Source organism: Ptychodera flava (genome assembly GCF_041260155.1).
Source record: "Ptychodera flava strain L36383 chromosome 3 unlocalized genomic scaffold, AS_Pfla_20210202 Scaffold_25__1_contigs__length_14229661_pilon, whole genome shotgun sequence".
In the NCBI taxonomy this organism is placed as follows: Eukaryota; Metazoa; Hemichordata; class Enteropneusta; family Ptychoderidae; genus Ptychodera; species Ptychodera flava.
This window is the reverse complement of record NW_027248279.1, coordinates 8,798,040-8,823,376: the sequence shown is the minus strand read 5'-3', so window position 1 is coordinate 8,823,376 and position 25,337 is coordinate 8,798,040. Positions and strand designations below refer to the sequence as shown.

Below are 25,337 nucleotides of genomic sequence, written 5' to 3'. Positions count from 1 at the left end.
TCAAGTCAAACATTATACGCGTAGATTTAAATGCACTTTTCAAACAATCCTATCAGCTGAGAAAAATGAAGATTTCAACCAATGATATCAGTTTACCCAAAGGAACACTTTCTTTGGCCAAACTTTGGCCACACTTTCAATTATAAGAGTCACTTGGTATGTACAATATTGATATTTAACCATAAACACCAATTTAAATCTGATTCACACAAATGTTTTCCCATTGAAAACAAGAAAACGCCTTGCCATAAACAACTGTACAGAGTAACGCAATTTTTAGCTCTCATTTGATACCAAAGAGAGCTAATCGTATAAGGTGAATCATTTCATTTGCATCTCATTTACATGTCGTCTGTGTGTATGTATGTATGTAAGTATGTATGTATGTCTGTTAGTCCGTCCAGATCAAAAACTCTAAACCGCAGCAGCTACCAGCTTAGTATTTGGTGTACAGGAGCACCTAAGAGTGGAGATGTGAATTATTGTTGAAATGAACAGGTCAGTTTCAAAAATATGCAAATGAGGTAAAAAAAGGAAAAATCCTGCAAACTGTTAAAACTCAGAAACCGTTGGTCAGATTTGGTTGAAACTTGGTATGTAGGTTCCTTTAGGTATTCTAAATTAGGTGTGTACAACTGAGGATGATATTTGCGTGTTTGTATTTATGGGTAATCTTTTTCAAATTTTAGTAGAAAAAAAAAAAATTTCTGAAACAGCTTGTTCGAGTGCTTTGAAAGTTGGTATACATGTTCCTCGGGATGACCTCAGTCAAGTTTGTAAAATTGTAGTGAATTTTTAGTATTTGTAATTTTGGGGCAATTTTCCCCATTTTTGGCAAAAAATTTTTTCCTCAAAATACTACTCATCTGATGCCTTTGGTATTTGGTATGCAGGTTCATAAGGTTGATCAAAATGTGATGTATTCAAATTCTTATCAAATTTGCAATTTTGTATTTTTTGGGCAATTTTTTTCATTTTTGGTCAAAAAATGTATTTCTCAAAAACTGCTCGTTTGATATCTTTGATGTTTGGTATGAAATCTGCAATTTTGTATTTTTGGGGCAATTTTTGCTATTTTGGTCAAAAAATTTGTTTTACAAAATCTTTTTAATAGCTCTGATATTGAGTAGAAATTTTCCTATGTATGATCTTAATTTAACATGTTCGAATTATATCTTCTTCAATTACATATTTTTGCAGCTATATTTGCCATTTTGGTCTGGCTGACCTGAAGTAGGCTGTCGAAGATTTCCTCCTTCATCAACACGTGTTGCAAAAAGTTATTCTCTACATAACACAAAGGAGTTCTATCAGCTGCCAGGTCGCTTGTTTTAAATTTTTAGAGAAATGTCTTCAATTTCCTATTTTTATGAAGCTTCCTAATTTTTTGATGGAAAAAACTTACAGAAATAGTCCACAGTATTGATTCCATAACTTTTTCAGGTTGTGTTGATATGAACAAAATTAATAAATATTTGTGAAAAGATTTTCTGATTTTTGGCGATTTTATACCTACAGGAACTATAAGAATACATACCGGTAATGTGGTGATCTTGTGAGCATTTCATATTGTAAATTGTATTTGGTGTTAAAATGTGGTAAAAGAATCATTAGAAAGCACAGCTGAAGGTGATTTTGCAGGTTTGGTTTCCAACAGATATATTCCAAACTTTTTTTAATGTTTGAAAAAATGTTTGTGTCTGTCTGAATTGAATTGCAGTGTCAAGATCGTGTTATTGCCGAGGTACGTGAATTGAAAAAACAATTGTCATCGTTGCGGACTTCTCTTGAGAACAAAGTGGCGGAGATCGAGGGCAAATATGGTTCAACTGTATATTCAGTCAATGATATCATGGACAAACTTTCTTTTATTGTTGATAAAATAACAACGGCTGATACTAAGATAGGAAAGGTCCCGTGGTGAATTTGTTTGCTGAATCTTTGAACTCCGTGTCACGTTCACGGAGAAACATCTCTGCTTCTGCGACCGCTGTGACGTCATCAATAGAGGCTGGTGTAGGTGTAACTCGTGATTGTGAGCGTGTCGTCTCCAGTGTCACACCTCCCGCAGATCTTCATCGTCACAATGTATATAGTTGGTAATATCACTCCCCAGTCGCAAACATCTCATTCAACAACACCAGAACCAATCCTGTAGAATACTCCTCGGTCTGATCCTCTACCGCCGTCTTCCGCGGTAAACCAGAGCCCAGTCTGGATACAGCCACTAATGGCTACAATGTTACACTGTGCTCCAAAAGAGTTGTTGTGTGTCCATTAACTTTTGTCAACCTGGTGCTAAAATTTAGCACACCAGTTATTCTGGCTACTTTTTAGCTCCTCAGTTTTATGTACTGAGGAGCTATTAGAATTGAAAACTAGAAATGGCGGCGTCAACTTTTACTTCCTTCTGTCAAGACTTCCTTCTGTCAAGATTTGGCCAACTAACTTCCGTCTGTGTGTCCATGTGTCATGTGATAAACTGCGGCGTCAACTTTTACTTCCTTCTGTCAAGACTTCCTTCTGTCAAGATTTGGCCAACTAGCCTCTGTAGATGTGTATCTGCGATTTTTACAACATTAACACAGCAGGGCTTGATGTGGTCTTGTTTACATCTTTAATCAGCTATATGCTCTCAGTTACACAACACACCAGGGCCACTTCATGAATGTCAGACAGAGAAACATAAACAAATCACCACACTTTGCAATGTCATGTATCTTTCATTTTTATTTGTGATGAACAAGTGAGCGTGAAAGTTCAGGTAGCTTTGGGAATTGACCGGCTAGACCAGCATCATATAAACTTACATGTTCAAAATACATTTGTAAATGTATTCGTGGAGTTCCTGATTGGACTCAATGGTGCACTGCAAGAACCTTTTCAACATAACGATTCTAATAAAACGTAAAAAAAGACAGTTTGTTACAAGGCATCCTTTTCACTGAAACACTTGCAAACATGATTATGATGTGTTCTATTACTTGTAGCTCATTTCATTTATACCATTTAGACAAATTTTTCACTATTATTTCTATTTTTAGCTTTAAGGTATTTTTAAAGTTGTAACAGCTCTAGTACTTTCTCTTTCGTTCTGTTTTTGAGGTATACTGTGATGAGAATGTTCCCTTACAGTATTTCATGATTCGATTCATCTGTAAGAACTAGGATTGCAATGATTAGACCGTTGTAAGCAACAGATAACTTATCATTGTGTCCAATTGTCAAGAATTCCCAAAATTGTTTATATGTAATATGTAGATTCACTGAGACTGGACAAGCGAAAATTTCAAAACCTTCCTGAACTTTTCAAGCTCATTTGTTCATCACCAATAAAAAAGAAAGATACATGACATTGCAAAGTGTAGTGATTCGTTTATGTTTCTCTGTCTGGCGTACAGTGGAGCGGCCCTGGTGTGATGTGTAACTGAGAGGTGTAGCTGATTAAAGATATAAACAAGACCACATCAAGCCCAGCTGTTAATGTCGTAAAAATCGCTGATACACAATACCTTGGCTAATTAAGTTTTGCAGCTTGATCGGATTTCACTCTAACTGGCTGTCAACTTCAATGTGCTTTTGGTACATAGAGAAAACTATGGGAGCACAGTTTTTTGACAAAATGTCACATGACCAGCCACTTCCTGTGTTAATTATGCACATACCTAATTCTGGGCTTAATAATAGAGCTATAGTTCTGATTTTTTGGATTATAGGGATAACTATGGGATACAATTTTTTTGACAAAATGTTACGTGACCTCAATTACCTTTGACCTCAAATATAGATATTTCTTCATATTAAACTCAGTAATCACAAGGGCTACACCCTTCATATTTGGTATGATGGGACACCTAATGATGACGCATCCTGTACCTCATTAATTATGCATGTATCTAATTTTGGGCCGGTCAATAGAGCTGGAAGTCTGATTTTCGGTATATAGGGATAACTATGAGATACAATTTTTTTTGACAAAATATTATGTGACCTGGCTGACCTTTGAACCCAAATATACATATATGGCCATAACTCAATAACCACAAGTGCTACACCCTTCACATTTGGTATGATGGGAGACCGTATGGTGCCATATCCTGTACCTTATTAATTATGCACATATCTAATTCTGGGCAAGCCAATAGAGCTAGAGGTCTGATTTTTGGTATATAGGGATAACTATGGGATACAATTTTTTTTGACAAAATGTCACATGACTTCGATGACCTTTGAGCTCGATTTCACAAATACTACTGTAGCCTTTCATCTTTTTTGCATATTTATTTCTCTATTGCGCCTGTGCAGACAGAAAGATGGTAAACATTTTGCAGAATTACTTAATCGTCTCAGAGTTGGCCTATATACACAAGAAGATATAAACCTACTACAGCAAAACGCTGATGAATTTTCTGGTCAAGCAGATCAATGTGAAAATGCAATTCACTTGTATACTACAAATTTAAATGTTGAAAAACACAATGAAGCAATTTTCACTAGAGTGCTGACAGAGAAATTACGGTGGCTCTCCTGCGTTCCAATGTAGTAAATGGCGCTTACTCACTTTACTAGTCGCCTAATAATGAACCGACACATACTCAATCAGGATAGATTGGTGTTAATGTATATGCAACTTATTTTTATATTAATGCGCCAAATCATGCCGTATATACAATTAAATGTATCTAACACAAATCTTGTGTATCCCATATCCCAACCCCATGCCTCCGAGTCAATTACTGCTTACCAACAACCAACTACTTCAACTGGCCTCACACTTGAGGAGCTTCAGTGTCCTTGACGCTATTTTTTCTATTTCTATTTGTAGTCAGCTGTTCATAAAGTTTTCCTTCAATTTATCTAGTTCTGTTATTCAGCTTTTACACTGCCATGTGTTTTGCCTCGCAGAGACAGAGTACTGCTGTTTTAAGAAGGAATTTTAAGCGTTCTTTTTAACCTGTTGGAAGTTGGAACATCAAAGGTGGTTTATCAAAAAAATGTGGTGATGAAGATTTTCTATCAATTGTTAATCTATTTGATATAATGTGTATTCAAGAAACGTGGCTTTTCAAGTCAATCACTGTTGCTTTTGATAGTAATAGTTATTTTAGATCTTATAGGAATTTACAACATAAACCTAGTAAACGTGCTGCTGGGGGATCTGTTGTTGTATTTAAGTCCTGCTTTAAGTCAGGTATCCATAAGATGAATTCAAAAATTTCTGACTTGCACTGGGTAAAACTTGATAGGGATTTTTTCTCATTCAGTAGTGATGTTTTTATGTGTTGTGTATATTTGCCTCCACAAGGGTCTGTAATGCATGTAAATAATGATTATTTTGAAGCTCTTCATTCTGAGATTCTTGAATTTTCGAGTTTGGGAGTGTTACGTGCAGAGAAAACGAACAAAAGGGTGAACTCAGCAGTTAACGTTTAAACAAAATTTATTACGAAAATAAAACTAATTGCTAAGTCAGGGATAGAGTACAAGCTTTAAAAGTGTACAGACTACTTATCTTAGCTGGGACGGCAAAGCTCCAGTCTCAGAGTTGTAACAGTCAGTCGGATGAATGAACAGTCCTTTGGCTTGCAGGCTTGAAGCTGCTCAAAGTCCACAGTATAAATCCAGCGTTGGCAGTGAGGGTCTTGGAAAGTCTTGAGAATGACTACTGCTGGAGTTTAGTAACACACAAGAGACACGATCCCAAAAGTCTGACTGGAAGCTGTGCACGTCCCTTTTATACCCATGTGCTTACATAAAGGCATATAAGAACAATCTAGAACTTTTATTGACATGCTAATTACTGTTCTAAAATTATCTCTCTTACACAACTAATCAACTTTCCAGAACATTCCAAACATGACTAATTGAATTCAAGGTTGTGAGGTCATTAAGGGCAGTGACCTTGAGAATGTTCTAGACTAATTGAACTCAGGTCATGATGAGTGTGGGGGAAATGACCTACATAACACACCCCCTCTTCAAAAAAAGAAAATTTTTCAAAGAAAAATCTTTCTTTTGCAAATGTAATCTTGAAAAAGATTTAAGTACTCAAAATTTTTTTTTTACTCTAAAGTAAAATTTCTTGAAAGTGAACAACAATAAACTCTAAATACGAGAGAGACAGTCTGCAATTAAATTGTCTCTGCCTTTGATATGTCTAATGTCAAGATTAAACTCCTGTAACATTAAACTCCATCTTAGCAATCTCTGATTTTTGCCTTTAAATTTCTGCAGGAAAACAAGAGGGTTGTGATCAATATAAAACACTATTGGCTGATTTGAAGAAGTAACATAAACTTCAAAATGCTGTAAAGCTAATATCAAAGATAAACACTCCGCTCTTTTTCAATTGTAGAGTAGTTTCTCTGGGATTTGTTAAATTTGCGTGAAAAATAGCAAACAGGATGATCTGTCCCATGACTATCTTCTTGCAATTTGTTGTTGGAAAACTGGAACATAACATAATTTTAGTAGGGGACTTTAACTGCAGATAATCTTTTAGTTTTGCGTTCAGCTATTGATCAGCATGTCTATGCGAAATTTTCTCAGTCAAGCTATAGTCCCAGTCGTAGGTACCTTTATTGTTGTTTTGTAGATTTTCAGAAAGCATTTGACAGGGTTTGGGGCACAGGTTTACTTTGGAAATTACAGAAATATGGCATTAATGGTAATTTTTATAGCTTAATTAAGTCTATGTACAACAACATTAAGTATTGTGTGAAAAGTAACAATTGCTTTACTGAAGAATTTGACTCCAATTTAGGAGTTAAGCAAGGGTGTAATTTAAGTCCAACTTTGTTTAATATTTTTATAAATGATCTTCCCAGTACATTTGGTTCCAGTGAGGACTGCCCTATCAAACTTGGTAAACTCCTTTTCAATTGTCTAATGTATGCTGATGATCTTTTATTGATTTCAGGATCTGAAACAGGCTTACAAAGCTGCTTAGATAAACTTCAGTTCATAGTTTTTGTCGTGAATAATAATAAATAATAATCTTTATTACCCTTAATCATAATAATATTACAATTCAATGATGAATGTACATCTGAGTTGTGCTGTGATAAAGGGTAAATGGAAACGGAAAATAGCAAATGCTAGTCTAGTCCGTTCCCAAAGCCATTTGATGTTAAAGCAAGGAAACAAAGAAGAAAAAAGAAAACTGAAGTATATCGAGGGTAGTGTACATGAAAGTAGTGGGATTGCAAAGTAACCTAATTGTAACAAAGTAACTAAGTGAATAAAAGAACAACTACATAAATAAATATATAACTAAATAGATACATTACGAGTAAGTAGAAATGCGTAAAAAAGAAAACGATAAGAGAGAAAAAAAAAAACGTATATAAAATATATATATATTTAAATATGATATACATATATGTAAAGTTGAATATAACTCTTCATCACTTAAAAAAAAAAAACCAAAAAACAATCGTGTAAAAGTAGACTTGAAAGTGCTAAGTAACTAACTAAGTAAATAAGAACAACTACAAAAAATACATTACGAATAAGTAGAAAATATGTAAAATAAAATAAAAAAAAACAAAAACAAACAAAAACAAAAAAAAAACAAAAAACAAAATGTATAGTGAAATATATATATTTATATATCTATGATATACATATTTGTAAAGTTGAATATAACTCTTCGTCATGTAAAACACTAACCGTGTATGAGGAGACTTGAAAGGGAGTGTCTGAACGAACTTCTAGTGGTTTTTGTTTTAATTTGTTTAGGTAATGTATTCCAATAGATGCAGCCTGTATATGATATCGAGAATTTACCCAAGGAAGTGTTGACACTTGGGACATAAAGGTTACCATTAATTTTATGACGAGTACTGTAGCAATGAGAAGGCAACTGACAGTATGTTGTAAGACTGTGTGGCAAGTTATTATTTATAAGATCATACATGAATGTACTGATATGTAATTTATGTAATTTGTATATATCGAGAATATTAAGTTGTTTGAAAAGAGTAGCTGAGTTTGCTGTGAATGGAAATTATCTTTAACATAAAGAAAACGAAAGTTATTGTGTTCAACAAAAGTAATCATCTTGTAAAAGGAGTTACACTCACTTACGATGGAGTGACTATTGACTTAGTGAAAGAGTACTGTTACCTTGGTTTTGTCATTACCCAAATGGTAAATTCAAAGGTAATTTTCACAATCTTAAATTGAAGGCAATGAAAGCTCTCTTCAGCCTTCGTAAGGGCCTTCAAAATGGTTCACTTTCTGTTAAAGTTGCATTATCACTCTTTGATAGTTTAATTGTTCCTATTATCACATGTGGCTGTGAAATATGGGGACATGAAATTAATGACAAGTGTAACTTTCTCAATGATGTTAGTATATCTTATTATAGATTTATCCTAGGAGTCTCTAAACATGCACCGTCTGATGGTGTTGTTGGAGAGCTGGGTAGATATCCAGTTCACTTTATGGTGATAAAACACATGCTCAAATACTGGCATCGATTGGTTTTATCAGATGACATCTTATTGAGATCTGCTTATACATCCAGGTTGAATTCAGATTGGTCTAATTATATACAAAGCATATTGAACTCTCACAGTGGGAGCAATATATGTTCTTGTGTTTGCAATATTAATTCCACAGTTAATAATGTATATGATAGTTTATGTGAATTTATGAACAAACATGGCTGAGAAACATTCATAATGATACAAGGAAGTGTGGAATGCAGAGGAATAAGCTCCGAACTTACAGACTTTTTAAAGACAAAATTTGAATTTGAAAGTTACTTGCTAGATATAAGATCTTTTACCTATAGGAGGTGGCTAACAAAACTAAGAATTTCGGAGCACAACCTACAAATAGAACTGGGTAGAAGGTCAATTCCAAAAGTTCCTGCAAATGAAAGATTCTGCAAGTTTTGTAAGTCTTTAGTTGAGGATGAATTTCACTTTGTTATAGAATGTCCAAAATACAGAACGTATCGAGATGGTCTATTTTCATCCACAAGTTTGTATAATCCAGGTTTTCTTGATTTGAATGACAGAGAAAAGTTCATGTATATCTTTACTCACAAAGTTAAACTACCTCTTGCCAAATTTATTTCTTGTACTTAAGTTCCTCCCCCAGCAGAAGCTTCATCCAGTGTTTGCTTAGTTTTGTAATTTTTGCCATACCACTCTCCTTGAGTGTGTTGTTGAGCAATAAAGTATTGTATTGTATTATTGTATTGTATAAATAGCTCTTACGCTTCCTGTCATTGTATCTCTTTAAATAAACATTGTTGATACCAAAGGGTGGACCATTTGATATCCTGATGGGGGATCTGAAAGATTTTCAGAAAAAAAAAAGATTCCAAGCGAACGTCAAAGAAAAACGAATCTGCCAGAAAAGGCTTGACTAAAAGAAAAGGTGGGAGAGTGGAAAAAAATACTGTACAGTGGATCAGGTTGAAAATAGTGCTACCTCATCAATCTTCAGACTCCCCCCCCCCCCCCCCCCACAAGGATATCAAATGGTCCACCCCCATTTCTTTGTGCACATTTTACAATGCACTACATGTTTGAAGATTCCAAGTCAGATCAGGATTTGAAAGGAATAGTCAAGTTCACCACAGTTAAAATTCTTAAGTTGATCTCAGTGCCATCACCCTTGTGACATATTGGTTTTATAAGTTATTCCAAAAGTGGATGCACCAGTTGCACTGGAAGTAAACAATCTTTACTTTTCCCTCTAAGTTTCTGAGTTGGTTGTATGTTGAAATCTCTCTGTGTATCTGGTGTATGAGCAAAATGTAAACATTGGTTGCATATATATTGTTAAGCATTTCAGTCAAGGTTATCTGTTGTTCATGAAAATCAAGAAAAGGTAGCTGTTTGCCTGTATTTGCCAACACATAACTGTCTTGCGTGTTTATTGTTTTAGATATTATCACATACTAAGTAGAAAGAGGACAAGAAATAATCAAATTGATGTATAATATTCACCCTGAATGCCTGTATATATAACTATTTTATCATAACATCCAGCTGTTTGTTATATAACACTTTATTGCAGAACAACACACTTCGGAAAGTGCAGTATAGCAAGAACAAAACTAAACCTTGCATAAAACATTGTTGTCTATGTCTTTACCTGTAGCTGCCAGGGGAAACATAGTGTTTGTAATATATTTCATGAGAGACAGCGTATCATCTGAAGTTAAAATGTACAAAAACTTATCTCTTTCATTTAAAGTGATAAAGTGATAAAGTGATTATCATTTAAACTATCAAATATAAAAGAGCTACTCTATCACTATTATATTTTTGACACTTCATTAAATAGTGAATGACGGAAGACTTACAAAACTTACAAAATCTGGATTCCGGCGGAATTCTTGGTTTTGACCTTCTGCCTAACTCGATTTGTAAACAGTGATCAGAAATACGAAGTTTTGTGACCAATTTTCTACAGCATAAGTTCTTGATATCCAGTAAGTAATTCTCTAAACCACCGTGGGTGGAGGGACGGTGTCTAAACCAAACTTAGTTTTAAATTCTCTGTACGTTCTGAGCTTATTATTTCCCTTCCCAAGAGACTTATATCATTGTGTCAATCACTGTACCAAGAAACTTGCTTGCGTAAGGCATTCTGGACAATTTTAATAGTGGCATTAATGTTACAAACAGCTGACCAAATATTACTCTCGCTATAAGTATCTAGTATGTATTGAATGAACTCAAACCACTTTGAATAACATCTTGCAGAAAGATACGCTGAACGTAGCCTAGAATCCTACCTCCGACCCACTCTGGCTTGAAATACTGCTCAGAGGTACGGAGGCAAGCGGACGAATAGGATTCTAGGCTATGCTGAACGTAACAGAATGTCATCACTGGAAACTAATTTGTCCCAATGTTTTAACATGCGTTTGACTGTGGCAATTTTAATAGGATATCTACCAAGTTCACCTATAATACCTGCCTGAGGAGCATGTTTTGAAACTCCCAGTAAATATCTGTAGAAAGAAAAGCTAACATCATTTATCATTAACTTCATTCCCCCAAATTCCACATCCATAGGTCAGAATGGGAACAATCAAATGATCAAAAAGATCTAAAGCAACTTTCACAGAAAAATTCCCATCATAGGAAATACCTTTACGAAGACTAAAAAGAGCTTTTAATAGTAGCTTTCATCTTAAGATTTTGAAAATTTGCTTTAAATTTGCCATTGGGAGTTATAACAAAACCAAGATAACAATACTCTTTCACAACATCAAGGGCAAGTCCATTGTAGGTAAATAATGTACCTTTCAGTAAGTGATTACTTTTGTTAAAAACCATGACTTTTGACTTCTTTGTACTAATAGAAAGCTTCCACTTCAAACAATAAGAGTGTAATTTATCAAGACAACTTTGCAAACCTACTTGAGTTTCTGAAATCAGCAGCAGATCATCAGCATATGAAAGACAGTTGATGCGCAATGAATCTAATGTAATGGGGCTGTCCTCACTGGAGCCAAAAGTACCTGGAAGGTCATTTATGTAAATTCTAAATAACTTAGGGCTCAGATTACACCCCTGTTTAACTCCTACTTTAGATTCAAACACATCAGTGAGGCTATTGTTAGATTTAACACAATAGTTAACATTTTCATACATAGACTTAATCACAGAAAAGAAATTACCATTGATACTATAATTCCTAAGCTTCCAAAGCAACCCTGGTCTCCAAACTTTATCAAATGCTTTATGAAGATCAATAAAACAACAAAAAAGATACTTGTTTCTTAAGTTGCAATCAACTTTGTTCATATACGAAGAATAAATATACTTATCAACAGCAGATCTCAAAACAAAAATATTATCAGAAGTAGATCTCTTGACTCTGAAACCAGACTGAAATGGAGTGTAAATTCCCTTATCATTCAAGTACTTAACAAGCCGACAATTGAGAACAGATGTGAACAATTTTGCCAGACAGCTATAATTGAAATTCCTCGATAATTGGATGGATCACTTCTGTCACCTGACTTGTAAACAGGAACTAAAAAAGCTGATTTCCATGAACTGGGAAACTTACTGGATCTAAGAATGGTGTTAAATAAAGAGCAAATTGGAGTACGCAAACTTTGTCCACCAAACTTCAACATTTCATTCAAGATACCATCTGCACCTGGGGACTTTTTTGATTTCAACTTACAGAGGGCTTTAAGTAATTCTGCTTCAGAAAAAGGACAATTGAGAATAGGACACTCATTATCATAATTACTCTTTACCATGCAATGCAGATCAGAAAGTACTTTTACAGAAAAGTTATCAGAAACATCATGACCACCATCAGCTAAATTTGTAAAATGATTAAACCATTCCCCTTGAGAAATTGAAACGTCACTTCTGTCAGTAACACTATCGCCTATGATTTCTTTCCATAACTTCCAATGACTCTGCGTACTTTCAGAATGAGAATTCTCTAACTGTTCAAGCAAGTTCTTTTTGTAAATATACTTCTTTTGCTTGATAAGCTTTTTATAATGCTTTTTTAAAGTAAAGCATCTACCTCTAATGAAAGGATCACAAGGGAAACGACTTAAAAGTTTACAAGCCTCGTTTAACTCTGTGTGTACTGAATAACAAGAATTATCAAACCAAGGTTTCTTTTTCTTCGCTTTTGATTGCGATTTTTTTGAACTAGGTCTTGGTGTAAATTTTTTCAAAGAACAATCAGCAACTTTGTGGATAATAGCTTCAAAGGAAGCAACAGACTCATCGCATGAAGTAGAACTATTACAGACAGTACTAAAATTACTGAGCTCAGCTTGAATGGATGAACTCTGCAAAGATTCTAAAAATTGTTGTTTTGCATCATCATTCCAAATATATCTGCTTGGACATGGATTACAAACAGTGCTATCAACTGCGGAAGAGGAACAAGTATCTAAAGCAATAGAAATACCAACTGGACAATGATCAGAAAAACGTGTGTAATCATATACTCTAAAATATTGAATATCATCAAGAAGGTTCTTAGCAGCAATACAATACTGTACTGTATCCATTATTTTTATTGCAAGTGGGTTTACCATTTAAATCTCCAACAGTTCTACCATTCAAAATTAATAAATTGTTCTTAAAACACAACTCAGAAAGTTGTCTACCAAAATAGTTACTACAAGATTTCCCATTATCCATTGAAATCCTTTCCTGAATAATGTCAGGTACATAACCCATAGGTGTGGGACAAAAGTCTACATCATCATGTTTAATAAAATCTAGAAGCTTACCAGTTCTTGCATTAAAGTCACCAAAAAGGATTATTTCCCCTAAGTGAGAATAGTTTAACATCTCTGACTGAAGAGTCTCAAAGTAATCATTCGATAAATGCATCACAGATCCTTGTGGAGGTATGTAAACGCAACAAATAAATATGTCTTTTTCTAAAGAAAAAACATTTTTGTCTACTTCAAACCAAAGAAAATCAGAAATATTAGATCCAAGTTTTTGAATGCCCTCTTTGAGGCAAGATTAAAGAAAAAAACAGTTCCCCCAGCAGCACGCTTACTAGGTCTATTTTTTGTAATACGATCTGATCTGAAATAACTATAACCATTTAAATGTAAAATATTAGACTCAGAAAGCCAAGTTTCCTGCATACAAGCAATATCGAACTTATTAATGATAGAATCAAAATCAATATCATAACACTTATTTGATAAACCACCCTGAATATTCCAACTTCCAATGCGCAGATGAGAGCGTACAAATTCCTTTAAATGCACAACCATAGTATGAATACCTATAGGCAACTATTTAGAATGCAAAGCGAACACTATACAGTGAAGTGACTGTTCAGACTGGCCCCAAGGCAAAACCAACAAAACAAGTCAAGGGAATACAAAATTTCAAGGAAAGTTACATGTAACAATCACAATATTGCAGTCAAAGACACACTAGTAATATCTGTAAACTTGATCAGTATACATGTTGTTGGTATGAGTTTTACCATTACTACGATATCGGGATAACTGACTTGTACTAAACATATTGAACTGGCGAGGACTATGACTATTATATTGAAATCCTCTATCATGTTGAACACTCCATGAATGATAGGCAGGTCGTCTGTGCCTATTCCGTAAGAAAGCTCTCACAGACCCTTTAAAATCACCAACTAGTAAACTAGTACCCTGCGGGTTGACGTGAACCCCATCACTGTGAAAAAGATGGTGGCTTTTACTCAATTTATCGTGAGTAACAAACACATAATTACGGTATCAACAGAAGCACACACTCTTTTGACATGATCATTAATAAAAGCAATTTTGTCGTTCAGATATGAATCAGCACCCCAAAATGGCAAAATGCTTGAAATAACTACAATTGCATTGGACACACTTGTTTTGCTGTATTGCATAAGGAAACCAACCCATCAATGATGACATCTACATGTCTGTCAGCAACATCATTTGAACCCACATGACAGATAACAATCTCAAATTTGCTGGACCATATTGAAAATTACGAAGACGTGCATGGGCATCGTCAATATCACCATAACCTCTAACTTTGACAGAACTTCTATTTTTATATAACACATCTGATATCATACATATTTAATGCTAGAATCACCTAACAACATCACGTTATGAGTCTGTTGAGGATCTCTTGCATACACGCCCTTAAAGTCGTTATAATAGTAGTACTGATGACCACGACTCCGCTCTGAACTGCGACTAGCGCTGACATCAAAACCTTTCGAGTTCAAATTCGGGCCTTCGGAGGATGGTGATTTGTCCTGGCATGCACCGGCGTTAAGCACGACTTCCGACATATAGGACTTCTGGACCAGCGGAGTAGACTTGGGATGATCAGAAGTCGTTACCCTATGCTCTCTAGATGATAACATGTCATCGTCGCGATCAGAAGCAGATCCACGGTTGTCAACGGGGGAGTTGTACGTATTAAAATCTGTGCACTCACGGCGCTCGACGATGTGACCCGAGTACTGAATATACTTATCACTCGACTTATCACTCGACTTCATGGGCCAAAGCACACTAAGAAGCCAATGTCTGTGAGTGTCAGTCTGTCTGTATGTCCATCCATTCACCAGTCTTTCTGTAGACCAAGTTTGCGGAGCTCATAACTGAATAATTTCCACATTAAATGTGGCCAGCTTCGGAATGTTTAGATGGTTATCTATAATCCAATGGAATCTTGTAGGCGTTGATAAAAGAATGAGAAGAAAAACATGATTTTTCATAATCTGCTATTTATATTGATAAGAGAGTGCATTACTTTATTATTTGGTACATATGATCGGAGGAACAATGTATGCGATAGTTTGATTGAGAAGCATAAAACTCGTATATATGTATTTTTGAAGTTTTTACTGACTTTTTGTCAAAAGTCTTGTTTTCGAGAGTCACATATTAGATACCAGGTATCAAATTTGGATTTTAAGTTCTAAGGATCATTTGATTACCATGTATCAAAATATTGATGAAATTTGTATAAGTAAATATGAGAAAATTGGAAGACAGAAGTTTGCAGTGTAGCTGACACACTGTTTTACAAAAAAATTAGCATGGAGCTATCTATATGTTGTGTTTAAAAGAAGTTTTGGGGTACCATGTTTTACATTTATTATTTTTTTTTAATGCCAAATATGATATTCTTGAAGTTGTCCCTTATTTTTTTTTAATGCCAAATATGATATTCTTGAAGTTGTCCCTGGTCTAATTGCAAAAAATAGAGAATTAGTGCACATTTTACCTGTGTATTTGTGGTAGATACATGTACATGCTCAACTGTAAATTAGTATTTGTTCAAATGAAGTCAGGGTTACTGAAATGCTACTGAGCAACAAAAGTGAAAACTTTGTGAATAAACATTGGTCAGGTTATCTTGGCAAGGCAGCTAACATACCACATTGTACAAAAAATGTTGCATGGAGGTCGCTATGAGTGAATCTAAAAGAAGTTAAGGTGTACAGACCTTGTATACAACCAGTCTTTCATTTTCAAGATGCAGGACAATGTAAGTGTCATCTGTATAGTCAGTAGTAAACTTTGGTGCTTAATCCAACAAGGTCAGGTTACTAGTTACAAACTCTTACAACTGTGGATGTAAATATTACAATTTTGTGTGTAAAAATGTTTCAACTTTGATTTCAAAGGATTTTGTTTTCCATTGTCATATTGTATATTTATGGAATTGCTTGTCTGTGTAAATAATGGCTTCTACACAAATCCCTGGTTTGACGCTTTGAAAGTCGGTTAGAATAGCTTTAAAACAGATGTACATATCTGATGCTTCAGGCTTCTTGCTATATGTTTGTGTTTGGAAGTTTCCCTATTTGTCTATGTCACTGCAATGTTTATTTAACTTGGTGGCAGTTTGGGACATACCATTATCATGTAGGTGTGGCAGCTTCATTAACAGTGGAAGGGGAGGAATGCCCATTATTACATCTTACCTTTGTCTTCGATTGTGCAACATAGACTGTAGAGAGACCAAATATTGTCTACATTTTATGCATTTTATATTATAAGGGACACGTTTAGTTTGGTATGGCTGATTTTATCACTTATTGATGAACTAGGTTGCATGGTTTTGTGTAAGTGTATGTGATCAACAGTTGCAAGTTGCCAACCATTCCATACTTCAATGGATGATGTATCAAAATTTGTGCAAATGCACTTGACTATGAATATCACAAGCTAAGGTACATAGAAGCGTGTTACATATCGTGTATACACTCATTCTGCCTCGCAACATGTAACCAAATGTGAGCAAAGTGTCATTGACACTATTTTTATAACCTTAAAATCCATAAAGAATTGTCATTTGGAGACATTTGTGATATTTCTCTTTGAACAGAGTAGGTTAGTTATACTGCAGCCATATTTCAGAGCGAAATATTTCACTGTAAATTTATTGCAGATTCAATAGCTATGAAACACCGTTTCTGATCAGCAAACAGTCTAAAGATTATTATTAACCTATGTTATCTAGTAATTCTCTTTCTAAACTGTCAGTTGAAGGTAATTAAGAATCAAATAATTTATCAGCTTTCAGATCAAATTATTTCCCATACATCATTAGAATTAAGATTTCATCTAACCAATACTAGCTCGATTTGTTTTGCAAATTGTAAGAGTTTCTCAACATCAATCAGTTTTTACATTGCTTCACTTTTGATTCATGTTATAGATGGTTTCAATGTCAAAAGTTTGAGGGCAAGTTGGGCCTGTCATGTCACTGCACTTGACACTATGTTGTGGATAAATGGCACAGAATAGTGACTTGGAGATTGATTCTTTTGGATTTGATTTTATTCAAGCAAGAAAGCCGCCCTAGCTCAATTAAAGTGATGGTGCATAATGACATATGTTTGTTGGATGTTGTAGTCTCTACACATCAGCAAACCTTGACTACTGCAGTCTACATTGACATACTTTCTTTCTCACACTGTATTTGCATATTTTTAAGTTCATGTGTGTTAAGGTCATAGACACAAATGCAAGGTTCCATATCACTTCCAACATTCTGATGAACAAACAGAAATGTCCATTTACTACGATGTTATCAAAAATTTGGTTGTCTTGGCAACTGCCAGGACTGACCCATTAAGATGTATTTTTGATTGCATTGCTTATAACTACATTATCACTGCGGATACAAAACCACATACACAGAAATTCGCTTCAAAATATTTATTTTTTCATTATGCTACTTTTTTCGATACAAAATCTTCCCAGGATGCACTGCAGTATTAGTTTTAGACTATCACAACCCTTTGATGGCTCTGCCAACTAAAATAATACACGAGTCCTCAACAGTTAAGTCAAGCAGAGCTCGCTTTAGCTAGCCAATGAAGATGGATAGGCTACATGCACCTGGCTAGCTAAGTGAGTCTCACCTGTGTTGAAGACCATAGAGGGCGCTTCATGGTAGAATATCGGAGTTCTATAGAATAAAGTATTTTTGAATAAAATTCATATTCTACATAAAATGAAGTCTGGGATTCATTTGGGGGCAAACCTTGTCATTTTACTAATTACAAAATGCCAATTATACTGAAAATCTCCATATTGCCATGGCAACCAGTATTAAAATCACTGGGCAGTCCAAGTATCAATGTCCATATTAAAATGACTAGCATGATGTATAATCTTGTGAAATTGAAATTTTGAAAAATGTACGGACTATGAATTCACAAAATGTCTAGAAGAAATGTTAAAGTTTGACACCTTTAATTTCTTTGAAAAATTGACATTTGACAAATAGCAGCAAACCAGCGTCTCTCGTTTCTGTTTAATATTTCAGAAATTTTGTTCCTTTCCTGGTTTACAATTGCCATGAAACATTGAACGATATTGTTATCATGAAAAAAAATTACAAAATGTAGTCTACAAATAAGAAAGTTGCGTTTTCTGTACATTTCAAAAGTTGTTCTAAAGTCTAACTCTACAACGCAATTCTGTACACTCTACGATCTGGAATCAAATATTTTACAGCAATGATTAGTCACCTTGGTAACATATAGGTAAAAATAATATATTTACAGTAATCTTTCTGTCAAATTCACGGCGCATCATCAATACAGTGCAAAACCGAAGTACAAGATGTATCCTTTACTAAAGAGCGCCATCTATAGGTGGGAAGATCAAGTCCTTTTGGACAGGTGAGACCTCTTCGAGAAGAAATCTTCAGGTATACTGATGACTTGAATTTTTTGATATTTATACAGAAATAGAAGTCATGTGACAACAATAGAGAAGGGAAGAAAGAAATTGTAATATTAGTTACTTTATAAATATCAGACAAAATGCAAATTTAATTTGCAGTTTTTATGTTTTATATGTTGGAATACTTTCTGAAAAAGGTATTGTAAACACACTGAAAATGACACCAAGAAAGTGTGGTAGAGATTCAATCAAACTTAGGACTTGCTAAGTTTTGATTTTGTTCAGCCATAAAAGTTCACAAATTCAAAGGTTCTCGTGAAAATTTCAAAACTTACAAAATTGTATAAGCTGCAAAGTATCTGCAAATTTAGTCACTGATATGTTTTCTTTTGAAAATTGATAAAATACCAGCTGTGGTAATAGTTTGCACTTTTATGCAAAGGACATGCAAACCTATTACAAGTATTATCACCATGGTAACAGCTAATTGGAGAAGTCTTCTTTCTTTCCCTTATAAACTGGAATACAACTGTAAAGTCATAATTGTTGTCAAAGTTTGACTCTGGCTGTGAGGTTTGTCCACATTCACTATAAAATTGTCATCACTATAATCAGCTCACAGTGAAAACAACTTGTTTGCTAACATTAGATATTCTCATAAAAATTAATATCAACTGAGTTTTGTATACCCTGTATACAAATTATATTGCCATAGTTCAACTTTTCTCGAAAGTCACAAATTTCTTGTCAATAGAGGGCGCTGCATCACATGCAGGCTTTTCTCTCCTTTCAACACCAAGATGTGAGTTGAAATCAGTGAGTGCCTTATAGTGTGAAAGCACTCACAGACTATAACAAAACGTATGTTTGCAATCACAAAATATGTAGCAAATATCAAATATTTAATGAATCACACGGACATCAATAGACATCAAATTGAAATGTACCCTAAGCGTCAAATAACCAACATATCACAGTAAAATTTTCCTGCAAAAATAAGTTCTGGTGAAACAAACCATGATTTATGGATTGATCTGCAAAAATTAACAGTAAAGTGTTAATTTTGTTCTTAAAATGGTGATTTAGTGGTACCAAAAATAGCTATTATTTTAGAAAAATAAACACTGTTTTTCTCCCTCAATAGTATAATGTATCTCACAGTTTACTGCGAAAGCTTCACATTTGGTTTTTCATGACACCTATGTAAAATGTCATCATATTCTTGACTTTTAAAAACAATCACAGCATTTACTCAGAGATATCAATTTCCTTCTCTACTTTGTTTGGAAAATGCCAAAGTCTACTATTGGTAGGGCAATGTTTTTGTCAAGAATTGATTAACAAAGTATCAGCTTTGAGTGTCCGTACATAGCTAGCTCACTACTAGCTTCGAGTGTCTGTACATCGCAAGGAGTTCAAACATAGATGCCTGTACTAGTCTGCTACACATAGATGCCTGTATGAGTCCTGTATGGTGTATCTTTGTATATGCTATCATTACTGATGGCCGAAATGTGTGAACTTTCATTTCCACTGGATGACGGAGATGGAGCTTTGCTTGAATGGCTAGTTGAAGGAGTTGGCATTCGGTCACGTCTGCGATTCTGGTACAAGCCGTCCAGACCGTTTATAATCTGAGAAAAATAAAAGTAGTCATATGTTCAGTTCAAAGGTCAAAGTTTAAAGGTCAGTCATTGAAAGACACTAGAACAAAGTTCACTGCAATTGTTCACAATATACATTACACAATTTCCTTCAACACTCATACATGTCCCATCAATTCTTCATGTCCATATAGTGCATCTCACCAATTTTAAATAGATAAGCAAGTTCAAGAGCAGCCACTACAGAAATAATACAATTATAAAATATGCTACATTTCTTGCGTAACAGAACATGCACATTTGACAAAACGGATGAAAATAGATAAATCAAATTACAGAAGACTTTGAATGGTATTGAGATTTGATAATGTCAATGAAAAACCCATTAAAGATCAAACACAATTTAGCCTAATCAAACGAATGCAAGTTATTAGACACATACAGAAAACTTCTCACAAGAAAAGCAAAAAGCATCAGTTTTTTTTTTCATATGCCATGCAACACTAGGCTTTCATGAGATTTTACTTCTTGATAACATATTCCATATTATTATTAATGCTACTGGATGTATTTAACACTAATATCCAGGGCTGATAATTGAACCTCAAGTTCAGTCATATTTCTTTTATGGGTATACTCTCTCCAAATGGCACATGCTATTAAAGTTAGATAAAATTATCATCCAACTATGAAAATTCCAGGAGTTGACGTCATTTAACTATGGAAGCGCTGAACTGTTTGAATAATTATATTCAAACTTTCGCTGGTCATTTGACAATATTCCAACTTTAGTCTGCCATGTGAAAATATTTTTACTTTGGCCTACCATGTGAAAATATTCTTACTTTGGCCTACCATGTGAAAATATTCTTACTTTGGCCAACCATGTGATAATATTCTTACTTTGGCCAACCATGTGACAATATTCTTACTTTGGCCAACCATGTGACAATATTCTTACTTTGGCCAACCATGTGAAAATATTCTTACTTTGGCCAACCATGTGAAAATATTCTTACTTTGGCCCACTATGTGATAATATTCTTACTTTGGCCCACTATGTGATAATATTCTTACTTTGGCCAACCATGTGACAATATTCTTACTTTGGCCAACCATGTGACAATATTCTTACTTTGGCCAACCATGTGAAAATATTCTTACTTTGGCCCACTATGTGATAATATTCTTACTGCCATGTGCTAATATTCTTACTTTGGCCGGCCATGCGACAATATTCTCACAGGGCTCCCCCTAAGTCACCAAAATGATTAGCCAACTCATTAGCCAAATCAAAAATCTTTTAGCCATTTTGAGTAACTTTTAGCCAGTTTATGATCTCAAGTGTGGCAACAGCTTTCTCGTCATTCAGGATCCCTAATTTTACAAATCAAGATGTTTTGTATGATGTTCATGATGGTTTTTACATTAAAGAAATATGTGTTTAGTTTTTGCATTTATAATCTGTGTTTTTATGACTTTTCAGGGATAGAAATCCTTTTTGGTGGTAAACTTTAAACACAAGAAATAAAATTAGGTAGCAATTCAATTCTAAAAATATGGTAGCAATGTTAAGTGTATATTACAAGAGGTACAGATTGAATATTTCTGCCACAGTCAGTTAGTATTCACAGTATGATAGCTTGTCATATTAAGTTACAGGCTTCTCATGTGGCAAATTTATGCAGTCTTCCATAACCTAAATGTTTGAGCCACACATTACAAGTAAAACAATTTTGCATGCAGAAGACAGCATTTATGGTATAGCACAATGGCAGTGTAGATATGATTATTGTGGTATTTAAGGCCCCGGTTTTACTTGTATGTCATAGTTGTGATCAAGCAGGCTGAAATAGCATCTAGAGTATAAGTACTTTTCTTGAGACAAAAAGGGCTGGGCCAAACAAAACTCTTGTAATACAAGACACAACGATATTGTTCATTTAAATTACTCACTGTTTGAGGGCATTCATTGTTTTAATATGATGATAACATTTTAGCCCAGATATATTTCCATTTGATATTTTGATATCATCAAGAATGTCTGATGATGTTCACTTCTAGATCATTAAACTGGTGGAATCTACAAAATATTAAAATCATTCAGAATCACATAATTTCTTCTATAAGTTATAGCAGTTTGAAAGTAGGCCGAATGGGAGTCAGTCAAGCTGAATGCCATTTAAATTGGAAGGCAGCAAAATTACCTTTCACCTATTGGACCACCCTAGGTGGTTTCTTGGGAACCAAAATTGTGTAATTAGGGGGTCTTCATGCATGACATCACATGATGAGATGACCTAGACTTGACCTTTCAGAAAACCTCAGATTTTTTCCTTTTCCTTTGTATTATGGCTCCGTTTGTGAAAGTTTCCTTTGAAATTATGGTTTTTACTATCAAACTGAGTAGTTGCAGGCCAAATTTTGATACAGCAAAGAAGGTAAAACTTTTGATAGACTCAAGGACGACCCAGGACTCACAGAAACAAAGCAGGCCTCAGTGTATTCATGGACGTTACGTTCATGATGTATTGTAGTATCGAACAGCAACAGTGTTTGTTTTACGTACCAGGGAATTTGTAACTTTGTAGAAAGGAGATTAAACTGTTTCAATGCATTGCAACTTTGTAGGAAGGAGGGTAAACTGTTTCAACATCTTACAACATTTTATTGTTAGGTGTAGTTTTCTGTTGAGGAGGTTTAAGAATTCAATAGCCACTACATTCGCCAAACAGGAATTTTTATAGCCATTTTTAACTTTCTTTCGCATTTGGCGAATTGGCGAATAGGTAGCGGGAGCCCTGTCTCACTTTTGCTGGCCATGTGACAATATTCTTACTGTTGCTGGCCGTGTGACAATATACCATTCGAAAGACTGAACAAATTGACATCTAACATTAATAAATACATCATTGTGTTCACATTTTGTGTTACTGTCACAGAAATGAAAGGATATAGATGTTTTCAAATTCCGTTTGAATTGCTAAACATTTGAATACAGCACGATCATTCATTTCTTCATTTGCTTTTTATGTTTGTTTGACGTTCAGTTATTAATCTATGCAAATTCTATCCTTTCAAACTAAGTGGTTTTTCTAATGCAGTAAAATTCAGCAGCTAGGATGACACTGAAAATGTTATAAACAATTGAGATGTACACACAGCAGAAGAGGCCATAGTGTTTGACATCTGTCGAAATAATTCATGAAAATATGACAGTATCCAAAGGAATGTACCAATAACATTGTTTGGAAATTTGTGGAATAACTGGACCTGTTGTGAGCACAAACACAACAAACACACCAAAGACAAACAAATACACATCAAAACAGACAAAAAGAGAAACTGGTTTTGTTAGAAATAACAGAATAAATAGATCCTTATTTGTCAGGTTAGTAGTGTGCACATAGACAAGAAAGATTGAGTTTGGGTTGCAACTACAAAAACAATACACCATGTCAGATCTTACGTGAACATGACATCTGGTCACATGACCATTAGGTCATAGGTCATGCTTAGTACGTATGACAACAAATGGTGGCAAACAAAATTGCTGATCCCCCTTGTGCTGTAAGAGACAAAACATGCAAACAGAAAAAAAAACATAACATAACCACCTAATATTAATTTGTTCTATGGGTAATAAAACAGACACTAACTTGATGAGAAAAATCAGCCAAAGCATTTTCTGATGGCGGTGTGTTGCCATGATACGACGGTGGTGCTTCATCATCGTCAGGCATATCATAGCTGAAGGGGACTTCACTGTAAATAGCTTCCTCTGGTAGTGGGAAAGCAAAGTGCAAAACAAAAAATGCTGATCATCAAAGACAAACAGCACAAACTGACGCTGTGCAGCTAGAAGCCATGTCAATATCTATGTGCACTTAAAGCAGCCATTAACGCAGTGTCAGTTGTTGGGTCAAAATGAACATAAAAGAGCATTTACATCACCTTAATGAGATTGCAGAAAATTAGTAATAATCTACAGCAGACAACAATGAACTGACATAAAGACAGGCTTTCTCAAACACTGATACTTTCAAAAAATTCTGTTTCACAGTGTTTTCCATGTGGTGACTGTGAAATTTGAAAATAACAGAAGTCTTCTTTACAGATCTCTTGATTTGAATATTACATAATTTTTTTTTATGAAACTGTGCAGACATAAAGTATTATCATAAATATAATAAATCAAATATTTACTTTAACTTAACCCTTTGAGTGCTGTAATTTTTCCCACCAAAATTTTAGTGCAACATTTTACTAACTTTTAGGAATTTTTCTGTAATTTTTTTATAATTTTGGACCAAACTGAAATCGCATTTCATTGGCTACAATTATTTTATCACAATTTTGGCAAAAAATGTGAGAAAAATTGACTAGGGTATATTTTATAAAGGAGACAAAAATTGACGTTGGCGCTCAAAGGGTAAAACAATGAAACATCTGTATATATTTCCAACAAAATGAAATCCCTTTGGCAGTGAAGAAAAAATAATGACAAGAGTACAGTTTTGGACAATTTTACCTGGAGTGTCAGCATCATCTGAAGTATAAAATTTGACATTTACAGGGGGACTGGGGTAATAGGAAGAGGACAAAACAAGATAAAGAGTTTGGAAGATGACAAAATCAAATTGTCTCTCCAAAGACAAGATCAAATTCACACTGGACAGGATGACAAAACACTAGTTGGTAACTTACCTTCAGGGTAATGTCTTTTATGGTGATGGTTTTCCTGACCAGGATGTGCAATTATTGCTTTGGAATCATACGCTAAATTATTTGGTACAACAGAAACTGTAAGAGTAGAGTGTATTTATATTTCATTACAGTCAAATCATCAGACACAATATTTGCACACATTTCTTTTAAAATGCCTTCATTCATATTAAATTTAAGGTGCACGATATTAAATTGTAAAAATAATATTAATTTCAGAAGGTTATAAAGGTATATACCTGTGGGACAAATATTTCAACTTTGACACTTTGCTGCTTTACTGCAGACTCATTTTCAAACTTATAGACTAAACAAAAGCTGTCACTAACTTGTCTTTGTGAAAATCAAAA

General features: G+C 34.5%; 1 protein-coding gene across 4 annotated transcripts in view; it reads right to left on the bottom strand.

Annotated features, from left to right (window-relative positions):
• Positions 1-17,668: 17,668 nt before the first annotated feature.
• LOC139125673 (nephrin-like) overlaps positions 17,669-25,337 on the bottom strand; it is an 82,652-nt gene continuing 74,983 nt past the window's right edge. For 2 of the 4 annotated variants that reach the window (XM_070691777.1, XM_070691775.1), the window contains exons 13-15: positions 24,970-25,065; positions 23,922-24,043; positions 17,669-20,292 (exon numbers count right to left, since the gene is read on the bottom strand). In XM_070691777.1, coding sequence (XP_070547878.1) covers positions 20,101-20,292; positions 23,922-24,043; positions 24,970-25,065 — 410 coding nt within the window. In that variant the 3' untranslated portion in view covers positions 17,669-20,100. The remainder of the gene's footprint in view (positions 20,293-23,921; positions 24,044-24,969; positions 25,066-25,337) is intronic. The other 2 variants (XM_070691779.1, XM_070691778.1) reach the window with 1 other exon arrangement.